Source organism: Myotis nattereri (genome assembly GCF_964212035.1).
Source record: "Myotis nattereri genome assembly, chromosome: 4".
Lineage (NCBI taxonomy): Eukaryota > Metazoa > Chordata > Mammalia > Chiroptera > Vespertilionidae > Myotis > Myotis nattereri.
In genome coordinates, this window is record NC_138079.1 from 25,684,436 (window position 1) to 25,704,357 (window position 19,922).

General features: G+C 43.6%; 1 protein-coding gene across 2 annotated transcripts in view; it reads right to left on the bottom strand.

The window, feature by feature from the left end:
* TENT4A (terminal nucleotidyltransferase 4A) overlaps positions 1–19,922 on the bottom strand; it is a gene marked incomplete at its 5' end in the record, with an annotated part of 44,346 nt that overhangs the window by 6,744 nt on the left and 17,680 nt on the right. For both annotated transcript variants that reach the window (XM_081090083.1, XM_081090082.1), the window contains 7 exons: positions 675–801; positions 3,428–3,641; positions 7,120–7,248; positions 8,292–8,399; positions 12,126–12,246; positions 13,613–13,659; positions 14,706–14,829. In XM_081090083.1, coding sequence (XP_080946209.1) covers positions 675–801; positions 3,428–3,641; positions 7,120–7,248; positions 8,292–8,399; positions 12,126–12,246; positions 13,613–13,659; positions 14,706–14,829 — 870 coding nt within the window. The remainder of the gene's footprint in view (positions 1–674; positions 802–3,427; positions 3,642–7,119; positions 7,249–8,291; positions 8,400–12,125; positions 12,247–13,612; positions 13,660–14,705; positions 14,830–19,922) is intronic.

A 19,922-nucleotide genomic window follows, 5' to 3' on the forward strand; every position in this document is an offset into this window, starting at 1 on the left:
ACACGTCTACCACCACCAGCGCTGGGTCTCCAAACCTACGTATTCCGTAACCCGCCCAAGGAACAGAGCCAATGGCACTTTCAACTACCACTTGTGACAATCATACTATTCTTCTTTTCATTCCCTGCTCTCACTTCTCTCTCTCTGTCCCCCAATCCCACCACCTCCACCACAACGCCATAATCTGCAGGCAAATATAAATATTTCTCAGTAGAAGTAAGTGTATATTATAAGTGTTCCAGAATGGAGAATGATGGATAGTTGTGCCTGAGAGAGAAGGGATGGGGCATGTGGACTGGGATACACATTCATGTAGAGCTGACTACCCAACATTTTGAAGACTCCCTCAGAAAAAAAGCATCAAGTTCCAAAGTTTTAAAAGCCAAGAATCACCTCCCCAAAACAAAATATTCTGGCGGGGGGGGGGGGGGGGGGGAGGGGGAATGCTAGCTCCTCAAATAAGAAATTTTCAACTCTTATCCTTGGATGAATCAAATAGAGCCATCCTGAATTCCTAAAAGGTCTTCCTTTTCTGATATTTTCAAGTTTTACTAAAATTTGATGGCACATACATTAGAAAACTTCATGGAAACAAACAACAGAGGCTAATAAGGGTGCAAGGACCATGCCCTTCAGCTGTGAACCCAACAAAGGTGTCAAATGACTTCTGTTACCTTTCCGAATCTCTGTTTGGATAGGACCTTGCAAGCGGTGACACAGCATGACTGAGTACAATGTATGCGTAATCAAAAACCTGCTTCACCTGCATGGCCCCATAGGAGCTCCGGCCAACATCATTTCCTGAAACAGAAAGGCAGCTGTAAAACTCTACCAAACATTTGAGCCATTATCGATGTTTTTTATTTTCTCATATAAAGTTATTCTGAATCGGGCCCTCACCACTCAAACATATCCAGACCCCCAGAGCTAAGCCAGATCACGCACCTGCAAACACACATTAGTTAATCACCACATGGCATCCCACGTTGTTCTTGAGCTGAGGGGCCTGATCTGCATCATCAGATCAGAGTCTACCTCCATGAAGAGAGATGTCACTCACAGAGACAGAGTGACCATTTATGAAAAAGTCAAGCACCTCCCCAGGAGGCAAAAAACACAAGTGGGCCAAAGCAGCAACCTGAGTCAGGCTGCCATCACACTGACTGAGAGCACACCGACTGCAGCAGGCAGTTAACCTGAGGCCCACAGAGCAAATCCTCTCGGACAGAATGTTCAGGTCTGAACTCTGGGTGTTGGGTAGTAAATCAAATAAAGCTGCCACTGAAGTCACCAAGCAAGTCATAATCAAGGAGCTTAACCTTAATTTTAATTTACATGAAATTTCTTCACAAGTCAGATAAGGATTTTTTTTTAGAAGCTGTATTCTGAGTATTGGAACAGTATCTTTTCCATACTTAATTATATAATACTAGAGGCCTGGTGCACGAAATTCATGCACGGGTAGGGTCCCTAAGACTGGCTGGTGATCAGGGCCCATCGGGGATTTCCTTCCCCAGCTGCCGGATGGGGCCTTCCTTCATTCCACGCTGCTCCTGGTGGTCAGCACACGTCATAGCGAGTGGTCAAACACCCGAGGGGACAATTTGCATATTAGCCTTTTATTATATAGGACTAGAGGCCGGGTGCATGAAATTCAGGCACCGGGTAGGGGGTGGAGGGGGTGAGGGGTTCCCTCAGCCCAGCCTGTGCCCTCTTGCAGTCCAAGAGCCCTCAGGGGGATGTCCGACTGCTGAGGAGGTGGGAGAGGCTCTCACCACCGCCACTGCGCTCGCAGCTGTCAGCCCGGCTTGTGGCTGAGAGGAGCTCCCCCTGTGGGAGTGCACTGACCACCAGGGGGAAGCTCATGCGTTTAGCGTCTGCCCCCTAGTGGTCAGTGCGCATCATAGCAACTGTTCGTTCCAGGTCTTTCAGCCCTTTAGATCAATTTGCATATTACCCTTTTATTATATAGGATAACCTAGTGATATAGTGGAGTTTTTGTTTTTTAAGTACATTTGAGCAAACACTGAAGACAATGTTTAACTTATTCTGTGTTTAACTTACAAACATGGACAGATGATGAAAACCTGCCACACCATGCTGCCGGGAAAATCACTACTGAAAAGGCATGGCATAAATCTTGGCATTTACGAACAACAGAAGAGTCAGTATGTTTTCTTTAAAAAAATTTTAAGAAATAAATTTTGTACCCCAAAAGCCATAAAACAAAAATCATTAAATATGAGGACATTAAATAAATATATATATAGAAGCTAAACAATAAAAAATACCAAACCCAAAGAACGTATATGCATAACCCATGGACACAAACAGTAATGGGGTGAAGGTCTGGGGGGAGGGCAGGTGTGGGGTGGAGGGGGTCAATGGGAAAAAAGGGGGACATATGTAACATTTTCAACAATAAAAATAAATCCAGGTGCAAATGACAAACTGGGAGATAAAAGAAAGGCTTCCCTAACTTACAATCTCACAAAATTGGTAAGGGAACAGTCCAGCAGACACATGACAAAGCACATGAACTCACACAAAAGACATACAAAGGGGCAGTGTACCTGGAGCTGACATCTCCACCACCTTTTCTGTCACCTGTCCGTCACTGACTTTATCACCAACAGTAAGAACAGTGTCTCACCTAATAGATGCTCAATAAACATTTGTGGAATTGATAAATAACAATGTGCTTAACCTCACTATCATTAAAGAAATGTAAATTAAATGAAAATTTATATTGCATGATTTTATCAGATTGGCAAAAACTTAAAAGACTGTCACAAAGGTTGGGAATATGAGCACCCTTAAAAACAATAAAAAGAATAAAACTGGAAAACTGGAGACCTGCTTCGTTCGGGTTCTTCAAGGTGGCTGGCAATCTTTGTTACTGAACAGACCCTACTCACATTAAAAAGGGGGTCTTGGATACACTGTTAAGTAAAAAACAAATTGCAAATCTGTTTGTATTATATTATGCCATTTTTTATAAGGCTGCAATACATGTAAAAAAAAAAAAAAAAGGGGGGGAGAAATATACACCAAAATGGGAGGCGAGTATAGCATACTTTGCTCTTTCTCTACTACATACTTCTGGGAATTAAATGGTTTATGATAAATATGTAATAGTTTTATAATAAAATATAAACTTTTTTCTTAATTTTCACATTCTACATCTTTCTGGTTGACTACAGAATGTAAATAAAATTGCAACTTTGCAATAAGTAATTAGAAGCATTAAGTAAGGAATCGTAAATTGTCACTATTAACTGTTAGGACAGTAGGAGTCCTAATGAACTGCCCTTGGCTGCCAGGGCCTGAGGATACACCACCACCACCACCACCACCACCACACCGGTACACCGGGGAAGGGATGCCCCCGCATGCTTGGGGCAAGTTCAGAGCAAAGTGCCATTACCAGGCAGCAAGGGGTCCTCAATGCACAGCATCGAAGGTCTATACCCGCTGGTCATGGCTTTCATGATCTCTTCTTTGGCAATATAGGCACCTCCTTCTTTTATTCTAATACCAGTTTTCAAGTAATTAAAATTTCTTCCATAGAGTTCAAAAAATTCTACAAGAAGCATTCCAAGGTTTTCATCAGCTCTCCGGGCATCAATTCTTGGATGCAACTGTAAAAGCAATGGATTCAAGTCATTTCTAAAGAAGACTGCATGTGATGAAATCTGCTACCTAGTGATCTCTTCTAGGACCGCCCTCAGCAGCACCCACTCACCCACAGGCATTGGGACGCTCAGAGCAGTTGCCAAAGTCAGTAACAGAGCCTGGTCAATAAAGAGAATTCAAAAGAAATAAAACCTTCTAACTGAACGTTTTTATTATACTTCAATTCTTTGAAACTGGTAATCTATACAGCAACTTCCTACAAACACAGACATCTGATTAACCACAAGTTCCTAATCACTGATGAGTGGGCCATATTCTGCACAATTTAGAGTCATCTAAATCAACAATTTTCAACTGGTGTGCCACAGAATTTTTAAAACATGCAATACCTAACTATTCAATAGGGGGCACTGATCTCTTCTCCCTTAGATCAGGGGTGGAGAACCTTTTTTCTGCCAAGGGCCATTTGGATATTTATAACAGCATTTGTAGGCCATACAAAATTATCAACCTAAAAATTAGTCTGCTATATTTGGTCAAACATTTAATTAACTCACCCCTAATTCCTTGCCAGGGCCACATCAAATGATTTCTCAGGCCTTCTATGGCCTACAGGCCGATGTTCCCCACCCCTGCCTTAAATTGTCAAATGAAAAAAAAAAAAAAATTACAACAGCCAACAGAACAATAGTCATCCTATGTGAATGAATCAAAATATACCTATCTTTTTTTGTCAGACTGGCAAAAAATATAACATTTTTTGGTGTGTTGCAGAACTTAGTAACTAGTTTATGTGTACCATGAGATGAAAAAAGTTGAAAATTGCTAGTCTAGATGGTGGAAGTGATTTTACAGATTCTAATCTTAATTTCATTGTTCCAAAATACAACCAAAAGGGGGCAGTATTAGATTAAACAGTATCACAGAAAACCAGAATGCGAAAGGATTAACATTAACTGTGTATAGTAATTTAGTATTCTATCATAATATTTATAGCAAACTTGTCATAGAGATTAGCATCAGCCTCAGTTTGGCGCCACAATTTCTTTAAGTGGGTAATGGACTTTTTTTTAACCTAAGTCACTGTCTATTAACACCTTCCTGAGTAACTGATTTAAGAGACCCAAATCTGAGCAATGCAGGCCTGTGCTGCCCATAAGGAAAGCCACTAGCTACATATGGCTATTTATATTTAAACTAGAGGCCCGGTGCACGACCTTCATGCACTGGGGGGGGGGGGGGGGGGGGGACGGGGTGTTCCTCAGCTTGGCCTGTGCCTTTTTTCACATTCCAGGAGCCCTCAGGGGATACCCAACTGCCAGCTTAGGCCGCTTAGAGGGAGCGGGTCTAAGCTAGCAGTCGGACATTAGTGCTGCTCCAGAGGCAGGAGAGGCTCCCACCACCACTGCTGCGCTCGCCAGCCGTGAGCCCAGCTTCTGGCTAAGCAGCGCTCCCCCGATGGGAGCACACTGACCACCACGGGGCAGCTCCTGCATTGAGCATCTGCCCCCTGGTGTCAGTGCACATCATAGCAACCAGTCACCAGTCATTCCACTGTACAGTAGATTTGCATATTACCCTTTTATTATGCAGGATAAAAATTAAGACCAATTAATTAAAAATTCCATTTGTCGGTCTTGCTAGCAACATGGCCAATGCTCAGTAGGCATCTGGCCCACTGGCCCATGCTGGACTGCAAGGGCAGAGAGAACACTGCCAACTGCATAGAGTTACACTGGATAGCACACAAAAATAAAAATCCTGATAGAAGCACAATTTACAACACAGAGCTCCATGAGGAATCCTAAAAGTATTTTTAGGGTTCATAACTTTGACTTCTGAGGATTTGCATATTCCAAAGGCACAAGTGTAGCATTCTTATTTTTCCTTACCTTACTCTCCTTCTTATTCCTTGCCTTCTAGTCAAAATAAAATACCTGAGGATTACCCAGGGCAAGGCTGGGTTTTCTTACCTCAATTAGCCATGAAATGAACTCAGGTGCTACAATTCAGTTTTGAGGCAGGAGGGGCAAGACACTAAAGCAGCGGTTCTCAACCTGTGGGTCGAATGACCCTTTCACAGGGGTCACCTAGGACCATCGGAAAACACATATATAATTACGTATTGTTTTTGTGATTAATCACTATGCTTTAATTATGTTCAATTTGTAACAATGAAAATACATCCTGCATATCAGATATTTACATTACAATTCATAACAGTAGCAAAATTACAGTTATGAATTAGCAATGAAAATAATTTTATGGTTGGGGTCACCACAACATGAAGAACTGTATTAAAGGGTCGCGGCATTAGGAAGGTTGAGAACCACTGCACTAAAGAATGTGGAGATGACAAAGACAATCCCACCCATGCTAGGCAAAGCTCCTAGATCAGAGGAGAGCTGCAAGGATCCCATGGGGTAATTAAACAAAAGGCACTTAGCCAAGGGCAATAAAAGTAAGGAGTTGTCATTACTACATGGCTACTAAAATAGTTCACATCAGGAATACAGACAGTTCTGGGGTTACATCAGACTTGACATATGTCATTTCATGGTTACATCGCCATCTCCCATTTATTTATTAAAAAAAAAAAAAGTTCCGTCATTTTGACGTATGTACATATGTGCTTTGTTTTTTATTATTTATTTACCACAAGTAAAGGTCAGGAATTGTTATCTTTCTTTTAAATTTATTTTACTGTTTCACTTCATTGCTGCTGTGTATGTGCTTCATGTGAGTGACGTAGGTGGTTATGTAGGTGGATTCAGACTTACTGCAAAAATCGCGTTACGTCACACCATAGGGACGGGTCTCCGACGTAACCCGAGGACATACTGCATATGACAAAGTAAGCTAAGAAGAGATGGTTGTTACTTCAAAATTATGTTCGAAAATTAGGGAAGAATGGCTATAAGGGCAGCATTGTGGAGGCGAGAGTGAAAGACATGTCAATGGGATTAAAACTGTAGAAAAATTCCATTTTCCCTCTTTGTATAGAATCTCTGCACAAACAGGCCAAAGAAGTCAAAGTAACTGAAGGCAGTGCAATCAGGAGTTGTACTGACTACTAGCAATTTTCCTGTTTTTACCATATACGGTATCAAACTTTTTTCTGAGATATTTTTCAGCATAAATCATAGTCAAGCACCAAGAAAAATGTTTTTATTGTATATCAAGGTATGAAAGTTTTCTAAATGTATAGGTATTTCCTCGAGTTTAGACTGATATACACTTAACTGACAACCAGATAAGCCCTCCCTCCTCTAACAGTTAAATCAGCTACAAAATAAACTATAAAGAACAGTAGGAAAGAAGTATTCATCAAAATAGGGTTTTATTATGAAAATTAGAAGTCAATCTCTTCTAAACCAAAACAGAGTAGTGGAGGGAGAGGAGGACAGCTGGGACCCACACAGCAACTGGTCAGAACACCCACCGTGGAAGAACCTAGTCCTACTGGGGAGAAAGCCCACTCACCTGTAGAAAGCTAATGGCCATTAAAATTAGGCTATATGAGCTAATTCCACCGGTAAAAACTTCATTCAGGTCCCTCTGCAGGAGGAACTGTTTCAATACTAAAATCAAGTAAGGCAGCAATGAATATTTCTGTAAATTCCAAAAGAGAAATATTTACTGGTTAGTTTATATACCTTGAAGACTAATTACATAGCAAATTTTACATGGTAGAAAAGAAAGCTTCCTCAATCCTCCTGCCCCTTGGAAAGCTCTAGGCCAGTGATGGCGAACCTTTTGAGTTTGGCATGTCAGCATTTTGAAAAACCCTAACTTAACTCTGGTGCCGTGTCACATATAGAAATTTTTTGATATTTGCAACCATAGTAAAACAAAGTAAATATTTTTGATATTTATTTTATATATTTAAATGCCATTTAACAAAGAAAAATCAACCAAAAAAATGAGTTCGAGTGTCACCTCTGACACATGTGTCAAAGGTTCGCCATCACTGCTCTAGGCTCATCCTCAAAATGGCTCATTAAGATCCCATTGGGGAGCTCCTCCCCAGTTACAAGGTGGGGAAACTTGCACAAAGAAAAACTCAGAGAATAAATGAGTACATTTCTTCAAATACTTCCCAGGGCTTGCTGCCAGGCAGAGGGCTGTGCAGGTGAAGGGAAGGAAGGATGCGACAGTGATCAAGGGAAGGTCCTGGAACCAATGCAAGAACCTCCAACACTCAGAGGCACCCAGAGAAAAGCAGAGGAGGTTGGAGGGGGGAAAGCTTATGAGGCAGGGGACAACAACAGGATGAGTGTCCAGACCTCCCAAGGGGAGAGCAGGGTGAAGGTAACAAGGAAATGCACAGGCGGGAGAAGGGGTGGGAGACAGAGGAAACTTCTGTTGTTTTCATGTCTGTGGGGTAGAAATGAGCTCTCAGACAAGACATGATGTAAAGGAAAAGAGAAACGGAAGGAGCAAGGTCCCTGAAACTGTGGAAAGAAGCAGCACCCAGACTACAGGCAATTGAAACTACAGAGCTGTTTTTCAGTTGAGGATAAATAACGCAACTGTACAGGCTCTATTATTATGAACAATCAGTTTAAAGTTTTTAACATTTTTAAGAGAAACAATACCCAACATAATATCTTAAGTCCCTGATTTTTATTGTGTTAACTTGCTAATGGCAGTACCTTCATATAATTCTTGATGAACTCTGCTGCCCGGACCCCAGTCTCCATGTTGAAGCTGATGTCAACTTTAACTTCAGTCTCCTGGTCTGTGAGTTTTATTATTGGTACCTGCAAAAGTTTAATTTGAAAAATTGTGCTTCAATATGCAACATTCTCCACAGTCAGGCATCAAAATGTTTCCAAAGTTGTACAGAGAGGCTTTTAAAAAATTATTTACAAAATGGGCTTAGAGATCATAAATCCAAAATTTTAAAGATGAGAAGAAAAGGGACTTTTTGCCAGAGTTAACCTCTAGTCCTTAGAACCCAAGAACGCCCCCACCCCCACCCCAGCAACACCTCTGTCCAGCCCTGCTGGCATGACTCAGCATCTTGCCAGTGATCAAGCATCCAACATGGCCACTATCTGCTTCTGCCAATGAGATGGGGCAAAGGGGAACAGGTGCTGAGGGAAGGAGAAAGAGGGGTGGAAGGCCCGGGCTCCATACACATGCCTACCACATGGAAAGGCCAGCTAAGTCCCGGTTCCACCACAAGTGCCTGATTATCGGCAGGAACTCCTGTCCCCAAATTATGTTTGCTAGAATTTCTGAAAACATTCAAGAGAACTTCAAAGCCATTTTTAGAATTATAATTTATACTGATGTTGTTTCTCCAAACAATTCTACTATGGATTTCAATCTTTAAAACAAACTAAAAAAAAAAAATCCCCCCTAAAAAATCTATTTATATAAAGAGGCAATATGAAAATTAGGCTGGGACGCCGTAATGGATCATGACCAGACAGGAGGAGGTTGTGCGCTCAGGTGAGGCCCTGAGCGGAGGAGACAGACAAAGGGGGGCCTGCCCGAGCCAGCACGGCGGAGCCGCCGGCCCTGAGCGGACACAGGCAGGAGGGCCGAGGAGGCCTGGGGCTGGCCAAGCCGCCGCTACGGCTCGGGCAGCCCCAGGGTGGACACAGGCAGGGGGACAAGGGGGCCTGGGGCGGAAGTCAGGCACGGGCCCCGGCCACCCACAGCGCCAGTCAGGCCTGACTCCCGCGGTGGCTGGTGCTGTGTGAGTCAGGCCTGGGTCCCGGCTGCCCATGGTGCGAGTCCGGCCTGACTTCCATGGCAGCCTGTGGGGTGCCTCCTCACACAGCGGGAGGTGAGGCGCCTCCTCGCGCGATTTCAATCATGCGCTGGGCTTCTAGTCTACACTAATAAAAGAGAAACATGGTAATTGGCGTACAACCGCTACCCTTCCCATTGGCTAATCAGCGAGATATGCAAATTAACTGTCAAGATGGCAACCGGCAGCCAGGCAGCTGAGAACAGGAGGCTTGGTTGCCCCAGCGATGGAGGAAGTCAAGGTTCCCCGTCTGCAGCTGCGGGGCTCTGAGCTCCTGAAGCAACAACTCCAAAAGATACAATGTTTCAATTATAGAAGCTAAAAGATGGCGGTTAATTTGCATACTCAGGCTCCAAGCAGAGCGAAGCCAAACAGCCCTGAAGCGGCAGGGCAGAGAGGCCTCAGGGACCCGGGTCAGCGGAGCAGAGAGGCGTCCTGGCCCCGGGATCAGCGGAGCAGCAAGGCCTCCCAGCACCGGGATCAGTGTGACAGGGGGCAGTGACCAAACCCCTGATCGCCCTGCGGGCTCTGGGTGTGACAGGGTGCGGAGCCCCAACCCTCTGATCAGCCCTGCTCTGTGTGTGATGGGGGTAGCTCCCCAACCCCCTGATAGGCCCTGCTCTGTGTGTGACAGGGGGGAGCTCCCCAAACCCCTGATGGGCCCTGCTCTGTGTGTGACGGGGGGAGCTCCCCAATCCCCTGATGGGCCCTGCTCTGTGCATGACAGGGGGTGGCGCCGCAACTTCCCTATCGACCCTGCCTTGAGTGTGATGGGGCGGTGCCCCAACCCCCCAATCGGCCCTACCCTGAGGGTGACTGAGGGTGGCATCGCAACCTCCCAATCCGCCCTGCTCTGTGCATGACAGGGGGCGGTGCCCCAACTCCCCAATCGGCCCTGCTCTGAGCCCGACCAGGGGCTGCACCTAGGGATTGGGCCTGCCCTCTGCCACCCAGGAACAGGCCTAAGCCAGCAGGTCGTTATCTCCCAATGGGTCCCAGACTGAGAGAGGGCACAGGCCAGGCTGAGGGACCTCCTCTCCCCACCCCGAGTGCACAAATTTTTGTGCACCGGGCCTCTAGTCAGAGAATAAAAGGCCATTTTGAAAATACTCATCAATAGAAATTATCACCAAAAGGCACTCAAAACTGGCCTCAAGACTGGCCAGTGTGGCTCTATGATTAAAGGTCAACCTATGAACCAGGAGGTCATGGTTCGATTCCTAGTCAGGACACATGCCTGGGTTGCAGGCTTGATCCCCAGTAGGTGTACAGGAGGCAGCCAATCAATGATTCTCTCTCAGCATTGATGTTTCATCTCTCTCTCCCTCTCCCTTCCTCTCTGAAATCAATAAAAAGACATTTTTTTAAAAAACTGGCCTCATAAAAGATGCCCAAACAATCATTTAAATCATCCCCACCCCCAAAATGGTGTTTTTCCAGAAGAAAAGGCAATGTTTTAGTCATTTAGCCTCTAAGGACTAAAAAGGCTGCATTCCCTTTACCAAAACAAATGGGATCTAGCTAAAGGTTTAAAATGTCCAGAAGTCAATAGAGACACAGGTTTTTCAGTGCACAACCTGGTCTAAAATGCTCCCCTAGGCCAACTGCCACCATGGACACCCGGTGACAGTGGACCTCTGGCAGCAGAAGAAAAGGTGTGGCTGTTGAGCCCACCCTGGGCTAATTACCTAACCTCTCTGTGCCTCAGTTTCCTCACCTGCCAAATGTGAAAAATAATAGCTTCTGCCAATGAGAATGCCTTGGAGGATTAACTGAGATAATGCCTGTAAGTGGTTTAAAAAATGGCCCAAACTTATCCATGGTGCTAGAAGGCAGGTGAGCAAATGGCTCCACTACATGAGCAAGATACAGCTTAATTTCTGACAATTTTCTTAAAACTAAAAGGACTTAGTCTGGCTTCATACAGGTTGAAACAATTTAAAAATGAAATGTTAGCCTGTAGTCTAGGTGAGCTAATAACTATCACACAACAGGCAAGTAGCTTACAGTTCCTGCACTGTTTCTAAACTTGGACTTAGAGAAACCTTGACACACATGCTTCAAAATCAGTCTCATCTTCCAACTCCTCCCAAGATAAGAGGTTTTTCATAAATGTGTACTTTTAGAATGAAACAGGTATTTCTTTCTGAACTATAACTTGGCGAATAGCAATCTTTTTCTATGTAATAAAAGCCATGGTTTAATCATTCAGTTACATACTCCAGAAAGGACAGCAACTGAACACGTCTCGTTTCAGGTACTAACATCCTTTTCTCACACACTCTAAGACAGCGGTTCTCAACCTGTGGGTCGAGACCCCTTTGGGGGTCGAAGGACCCTTTCACAGGGGTTGCCTAAGACCATCGGAAAACACATATATAATTACATATTGTTTTTGTGATTAATCACTACGCTTTAATTATGTTCAATTTGTAACAATGAAATTGGGGGTCACAACATGAGGAACTATATTAAAGGGTCGCAGCATTAGGAAGGTTGAGAACCACTGCCCTAAGAGAAGTCGACAGTCATGTATCTTAGTGCCGGGAACAGTCGGATGCTCTCACAACTTGTGATTCAGACTGTCACTGAACCGGTTCTCAGCTGGTGACGACAACTAGAAAGCACATTTACACCAAAAGTAGACACGTCTTCAGAAACATAACCAATCCCTGCTGCAGACAACCCGTTAATCATCCCGGCATCGGAGCTGGCCTCCACTTACTGTAGCTTTGTCCAGAACTTTGATGGAGCCTGGCTCAGCCACGTTGTGCTTCCTCAGGGCCTGCTCCAACAGTTGGAGAGGAGGACGTTCCCATTTTCCAAAGACCACTAAGTCGATGTCACTGGAAAAAGGAAAGTGGCCATAAACTGCTGCTCACCTCACCATGCGGTAACACAGACATCTGGGATGGGCTGGTGCCACAGCCTGCACTCCCATCTCCCTCAAGGTAACCCTATTACCGATATCCCTTTCAGGGAGAGAAAATGTAGCTTATGAAGTAGTATTTGTAACATAAAGACTGAAAACAAAAAGGCTGACAGAATCTCCCAACATCATGAGGTAATAAGGGACTGAAATAAAGTGTCTGCCTCTCTGAGGTTTCTGGGCCCTCCCTCTGTGCTGTATATGCTGGGTCACTCATGCTGACCCGGGACTCCTGGACTCCTTGAAGCTATTCAATTCCCCATTGGCCCTGCCAATGCCCACTCCAAACCCTGAGATTACAGCCTCTTTAGTCTCAAAATACTAACAGGGGGTTAACAAAAAAATAGGCTTTAAATGAAACAATGTACATAAATTGATTTGGATATTAAAATAGTCCTTGATAGGTGCCGGGGTTCTTGTTCCAGCATCTACAAGGGCTGTGTGTAACCTAATAAAGAGTCCAGAAATGAAGCATAATTTTGAAAGGCATTATAGGGAGTCAGAGGAGCCTAGCTAAAGAAACTAAGATGATCTTGTCTCAGGACCCCTTGCTTTTTATTAACACAAATTGTCCTAAGACAATGTGGAGATATACATATCAAAGGGTCAGGTTTCATATACAGAGTCCATTGTTAGATTATCAGGTTTTGGAGAAACTGCCTACGGCTGTTCAGGTGTTTGGCCAGTAGGAGGCAATAACATGTAGATTGAGATGCCCTTAGCTGTCTGGCAGCAAGCAATCATTTTTGCATCCTTTTCAGGTTTGGGGAAATGCCCTTCAGCCACTCCAGATTCAGCCCTGCTGTCATGCTGGAATTGGCTTTCAGAGATAGGGAAACAGTGAAGAATGACTTTAGCATGTAAATTTGTTTGACAATTTTCTGTCAAATACACAGCTTAATGAGTATTATTTAATTAAAATTTTGCTTGAATCTTCATGAAAACATAAGATCAATTTTTCAAAACATATCCAAAAATATAAGCGGAATGTTTTCTATTGCATTTTCTTCCCCTGGTCCTCTTACTCATCTTCTTAATGTTTCTAGTGTCCAGCACTTTCATACCCCATCAAATTAAATACAAGAAAAAAATACAAAGCAATCAATTACCATAATAGTAAATTAAATTATATTTCCTATGTCCCCTCTGTGCTCTCTAGTCTTTTCCTTTAGCTCGTACTTCTAGCCTTAGACTTGAAGAAACCTACTATGAGCCCTGAAAACAGACAGAGACACCGCCATTCCCCTGCGCCCAGTAAACATAAACACTAATCCCGCACTCACCTAGTTGGAAGATAGAGACCAGTACTAAAGCTGCCAAATATCTGGACCTGAAAGAAAGAATGATTGTCTTAGAACTGGTGACAATTCAGTCATCCTTTGATTACTTCTCACTGAAAGAAAGGCCTCACTCCTACTTCGGGGTAAAATTTAAATTGCCCTGCACGTTGGGAGGATCCAAAAACAATCCAATGAAATCTAGTTAATCTTCTAAGTTAAAGACCTTCCCCAAAAAGGAATTTTTAAAAACTCAAAATTAAGAGACAAAATAATTATTGGCCTTGCCCACACCTGCCAAAGCCAAGGACTTTTTAGAGCCTGGTTCAAACTCTCCAAAAACTTTCAAACCCACAGCTGGGACACAGAGGCAGGGCATTATGCCAGGGCACTAAAGTTAAAGCCAAAGATATTGTAATAAGTCACTTTAAAAGTGGAGGGAAATCAAGCTGCTGCCTGGCTCACTGGGAGCTCACATGCCCTTCAGCTGCCAGCTCATCTCCATCACTGTGGGCCACCAGTCATGGTCCCTGGTCACTGGTAGGAGAGGCTGACCGATTAGGACAGGAGCCTGTGGGCGGACCATCATAACTTGGTCAGATGACATGTTCATGCTGCCTGCGCTAAGCACTACAAATGTCAGTGGCCCTCAACTCAATGGACTCTAGTTCATTTACTGTAAAAGTGGTAGGTGAGGAAGCACTTTCAATTTCCACAAAAATGAACTTATGCTACGATGAGTGGTGGGGAAGGGGTAATATTTCTAACCTTAAGGTGAATTTAAAAGAAAAATAATCACACCATTCCAAAAAACCTTCTGTTAGGCCAGTGGTCCTCACACATGAATATGTCAGGACCACCAGGAAAGCATGTTAAACACAGTCTCCTGCCCCTCCAAGGTGTCTGACTCAGCAGGTGCATTTCTAACAAGCTCTCAGGTGATAGATATGCTGCTGCTTGGCCCAGGACCACATCTGGAGAATCCCTGCCTTGGGCCAATAAGGGAGACATAGGTCTGCACAGACAGGACTGACACGTTACAATGTTGGGTGCTCACATTTACTTGTATGTGACAAAGAAGTACAAAGACTATACCCACATCAGCTGTTGGCCAAAGATCTTTAACCACAGTTTCGATCCGTTTCACCACCTCTCTTCTCATGGCTGCTTCTTCAGGACAAGGGGACATGAAGTTATAGAAGTCAATTATTTCCTCATGAAGTCTAGTAAACAAAAGAGAAAACATACTAGAGTTACAATTAAACTTAACCACGTTACACTTTGGTATTAGATCTGCGTGACACTACAATATATTTCTGGCCACTTACAAACCAGTTTCTCTCCTCCTCTGAACACTCTGTGATGGACCAATTACACAGTATTGTATAGCACCACAGATTAACACGAGTGAATTTTGTCAATACCATATACCAAAACTTTTGACTGGCACTTTAAGACTTATTCAAAAGAAATTCATTTCAGTGATCTTACATTAAGGTACAGAGAATTCCATTTATGAAAGATAATTCCAGTTGATGTGTCACTATGTTTTTCTTTTAAAACACAGTCACCCCAGTTCTGATGTGCTCCGAGGTCCACTGAGCACCTTTGGTGCTCATACTATGCATGCATGTCTAAGACAGGCCAAAGTGAGACAGGGACATAAGAGACAAAGACATGTGTGCTTAGGAGGCCTGAGGGTTGTCTCAGCAGTCAGGCTCTGCCCTCCCACTGTTAACAACATGCTGGATCCAGTGTTCAGTGCCTCCCAACCTGTTACAGAAACATTGTCCCTGGAGGCAGAACAGCCCTATTTATCTCAACACTCCTTATGTGTCCTCTCCTTATGACTCAGAGGCAAGGAGGTCAACAACCAAATACATGTGGGCAGAAGTATAGCCGGCCCTTTCTTTCCTAACAAAGGTCTCCAGGAGAAAGGAGTCCCCAAAGCCACTTCATATCTCACCTCTGCCTCAAAAGACACTTCTGTCACCACTGTCAACCATGGGCAAAAAGCCAGCCCTGTGGGGGTGGCAACAGTGGAGTTAAGTTTTAGGGCCAAAGACCTTTTCTGTAAGCAAGTCCTTCTGGAGGAAGGAAAGATGGTCATTCTCCATTTCCTTTAGATTAATTAAAGATGGGGGTTGGGGTGGGAGATGGGAAATGGTCCAATCCTAGAAGTTATAACAAGTCAGATTCACCTGCTTCCATTCCAAGTTTGTTTAGAAAAACAAATAAAAGACAAAACAAAATTATCTCAATAATAATATAACAGTAAAGTCAGCTGAATAGCTTACAAAATAGTCCACATAACAGCAGGCAATACTTCTCAACAGGACCTTTAACATCAAGTTATGAAGGTAAGGAGCACCATATTATCTTCCATGTTATCTTACACAGGCTCTTGCTTAAAGTTGACTTCATCTTTCTTACCTGAAGTACTGCCTCCCTACTCCCAAAATTCATTTGGAGTGGCCATTCCTGACACTCGGCAACAAGTCTGAAGACTACTCAAGGCCCTAAAAGCAGGGGAAATAAATCCTCCAGTAGGAAATAAATCCTCAATACCCTTGTTAGGCCATCAATCTCAGTCCATCACTGGAATCCAATTTTGTTCACCATGTTTAATTTTTTTTTTAATCAAAAAAAAGCAAACCTCACCCAAGCATGCTGCCAGTTCAGCCAGCCAGGATCAGTCTTTTAATAAAAACAAAAAGGTAGAGAGTCATGTAACACTAAAATGCACTACGTTTTCCAAAATATTGAAGTCCAAGATAGTGAGGGTAAAGCTTCTATTATTTTAACAGTTACTGAGCACCAATCACATCTCTTCCAGCAGCTCAACAGACACATTAAAGTCTGAAGTGTGACCTAAAACTTCTTACCACTGGACAATGTTGTTAGCATGTCTAGATGTGTCTGGTTAGCAGGCTAGTGCCCACACCAGCTAAGAGCCACAGGTGACTCCTTCCCTGTTATTAGGTCATCACTGGGGAGAGCTGCTTGGGAGAAGCACTGGGCTCTTCCTGAGAACATCTTGTGCTGGGGGACCAGCTGCCACCCTGGGTGAGAAGTTAGTGCACTTGAAGCACTAAGGCAGTGATGGCGAACCTTTTGAGCTCGGCGTGTCAGCGTTTTGAAAAACCCTAACTTAACTCTGGTGCTGTGTCACATATAGAAATTTTTTGATATTTGCAACCATAGTAAAACAAAGACTTATATTTTTGATATTTATTTTGTATATTTAAATGCCATTTAACAAAGAAAAATCAACCAAAAAAATGAGTTCGCGTGTCACCTCTGACACGCATGCTATAGGTTTGTCATCACTGCACTAAGGGCACATGCTCTCCTACACCCCTTAGTCATGGTCTGATAACAACAGTAGTATAGAAATTTAGAGACAAAAATAAAATATGAGCCTAGAATAATTAAACAATTGGCCCAGAGTCATGGAAGAAGAATACCAAAGCTAATATGCTAAAATTATATCCACATCCCACAAATATAATACATTAAATCATCTTGTCAACAGGCACTCCAAATGTCATGCAGGTCTGCACTTGCAGAGCAGAACGTCCTGTCACTGTTTTAAGTTGTATGTATCTGAAATAACAACATAAGACAGTCCCTCCTCAGCTTCCCAGGACCCCTACCCTCAGCACCCTGGATGTACCAGGAAAAGGAAAGGCGTGAAGGGAGCCTGTGCTGCCTGTCTGCAGACACTACCCAATCCGCATGACAGTGTCCATTTTCTCACATGTCTGTAGACTGGCTCATGACATGAGAGGTCGTCTAGCACTCCCTCCTTCCCATATTTTAGGAGAAATTAATGATGGGGGTGCAGCATGCCCACATTTCCAGAGCAGGAAGGTGCCAAGTGGGACACACAGGCCTCCTGATTGCAGTGGCGTCTTCCACCAGTAAGATACACTGATAATATACCTATCTGAAATAGGTATTAACTTGGATCTCAAAGTCTGCAACTGTCCTAACAAATATTACATAGTAAGAGTATTCTGACTTTGCCTTCTGGGAATGAAGGGATACTGCTGGCGAACTGGCTGGACTAGAAGGTGCTCTCACTGGCCCAAGCCCTGCTAGCCCTTTGTTGAGGCAAGCAGGGGCGCCCTGAAGGCACTGTGTGACTCCTGGAACCACCAGAGGACTGCGTGGCTCTGGACTATGATTACACCTTCGGCACAGAAAGACATAGAAAGGTATAACAACCGTCATAACCTCTGGACCTACTGGAAAAGCTACAGCAGAAAAAAAAGGCGTGCCCACCCCTGCACGTGTTGCTCTCTTCCCCTTGTGAGGCAGCCCAGCAGGTCCTTCTCCTCTAATAAAGCTTGTAATCCTGGTAAAAAAAAAAAAAAAAAAAAAGCTACAGCAGCTGCCTCCTCTGCTGGGTCTCTAGGTTGAAACCTCAAAGAGAGAGGAAGCACCAAGGATCGGCAAGGGATTCGGCAGTGAGATAGGACCCCCGTTCAGCCCCAGAAGAACTGTGGCATCGCAGCAATCATCAGAAGCCACAGGAAGGTGAGGCAGCACCCTCTCCCTGGCCAAACCCAGCACGCACTGTTCCCCTATGCCCTGCATTCTTCAGGCCAAGTATCAGTGGACTACTAGAGTCTGTCTCCACCCAGGTTGGAACCTATCAACCTCAAAGGGCTCACCTGCTCACTGCCTGATCTCCAGCACCAGGACAGTGTTTACTTATGGCAAGCATTCAATAAATACGTGTGGAATGAATCAAATCAAGTTTAGATAAATATTGCTATGACCTTGTCATTTAAAATTTACATTCCCTACAAAAAGACATCAAAAATCAGCATTCCAAGAAGTAATATTTTACCCCTGTAGTGGCTAACCTAACTTGTTAACAGAACCCATTTAAATAGCCAACTGTCCTTTTAGAAATGTAAACAGTGCTAAATAAAAGCATTTGGATTACTTTATTCAATACTAACATTACAAATAGTTTTCATCCCTTTAAGAAACTGCATATATGGGTAGGGACAAAACACTTTCACTATTAGGTACTATCAGCCACAAGTCCAACCGCCAGCATCAGATATAACACAGGTCATTTTTTTAATCTATTACTTCCCATATGCACACACTTAATTCTCCAGTTTCACAGAATTAAGCCCACAAAAATTTTTGATCATTTCTTCTCAAAAACCAAAATGAGGAAGTTCACTCTTCTCACATAACAAAACCTCAAAGGCATTTCACAGCTGACAAGATAGCTACATAAAAACCACACTAAATCTCCTAACCCAAAGACAATTTAGTCATTGTTCTCTCTTACAGCTCAATGTCAGTCCACTAGAATTCAGTCTCCAAATCTTCCAAGCTTTTAGGCTGTGACCATTATAGAAAAATTTCTAAAATGAATCAGAGGCGGTATCTCAAAACCAGCAGGAAACTATGAACATTTATCAGGGGGCCCTAGGACCGGTTCCAAGCCTGCTTCAGTGGCAGAAGCTGCTGGCTGCCTGTCTGGTGTGCTAAAAGGGCACATGGACCATCCTCTCCAGCAGCTCCAGGCAGAAGCTACCAGGAGATTTCTCGAAAAGTTTCCTAAGGGGGTTAGTTCCCACAGCCCTTTTACCTTCCCCTTCCTCAGTACTGGAGCACTGACCTGTGGCCGAGCTCCAGAAACACAATCCTCACAAAAGTACTGGTGAACAACTTCTGAAGCATTATTTTCTAGGGTGCTTTTAAACTAAACATTCTCATCTACAATGACTCTCTTATAAGAGTACAGACCCATTCAAAAGGTAATGACTGACTTCTCAATTTTTAGTATATTTCCTAAATTAATTTTTGTTCTTAGTACCAAATATAAGATCAGCAATGTTTTAGTATCTAAGTACCTGGTATATGGTTGCAGTAAATATTTATAAAACCCACCTCAAAGAGCTGTTTTAAAGAGCACAAAATGAATTACCCGGTTAGAGAAGCAAGCTACCTCATTTCACAGCTAATGAAGCTACTGATGATAACAGATGACCATTTCAGGGGATTATTTTTTATTTTAGAAGCTCAGCTGGCAGGGTTCAAGGTTCTCAACTGTGTCTAAATTTGAATCAAAGCCAGGGAGAGCTGGCTGGCTCTGAAGGGGTGCAGGGAGGGGGAGCAGCCCTATTCCTCCCTGTTACTGTGACTCCCAGAGCCCAGAGACTTGGTATCCAGCCCCAGACAGAGCTGGCTCCCTGCCCCTACCTTCTAGCTCCCCTCCCCGAATCTATAAGTTGTTTAGAGGTGAGCTCTTCGTGCTTGACCAAGGACAACAACATGTGTTTAA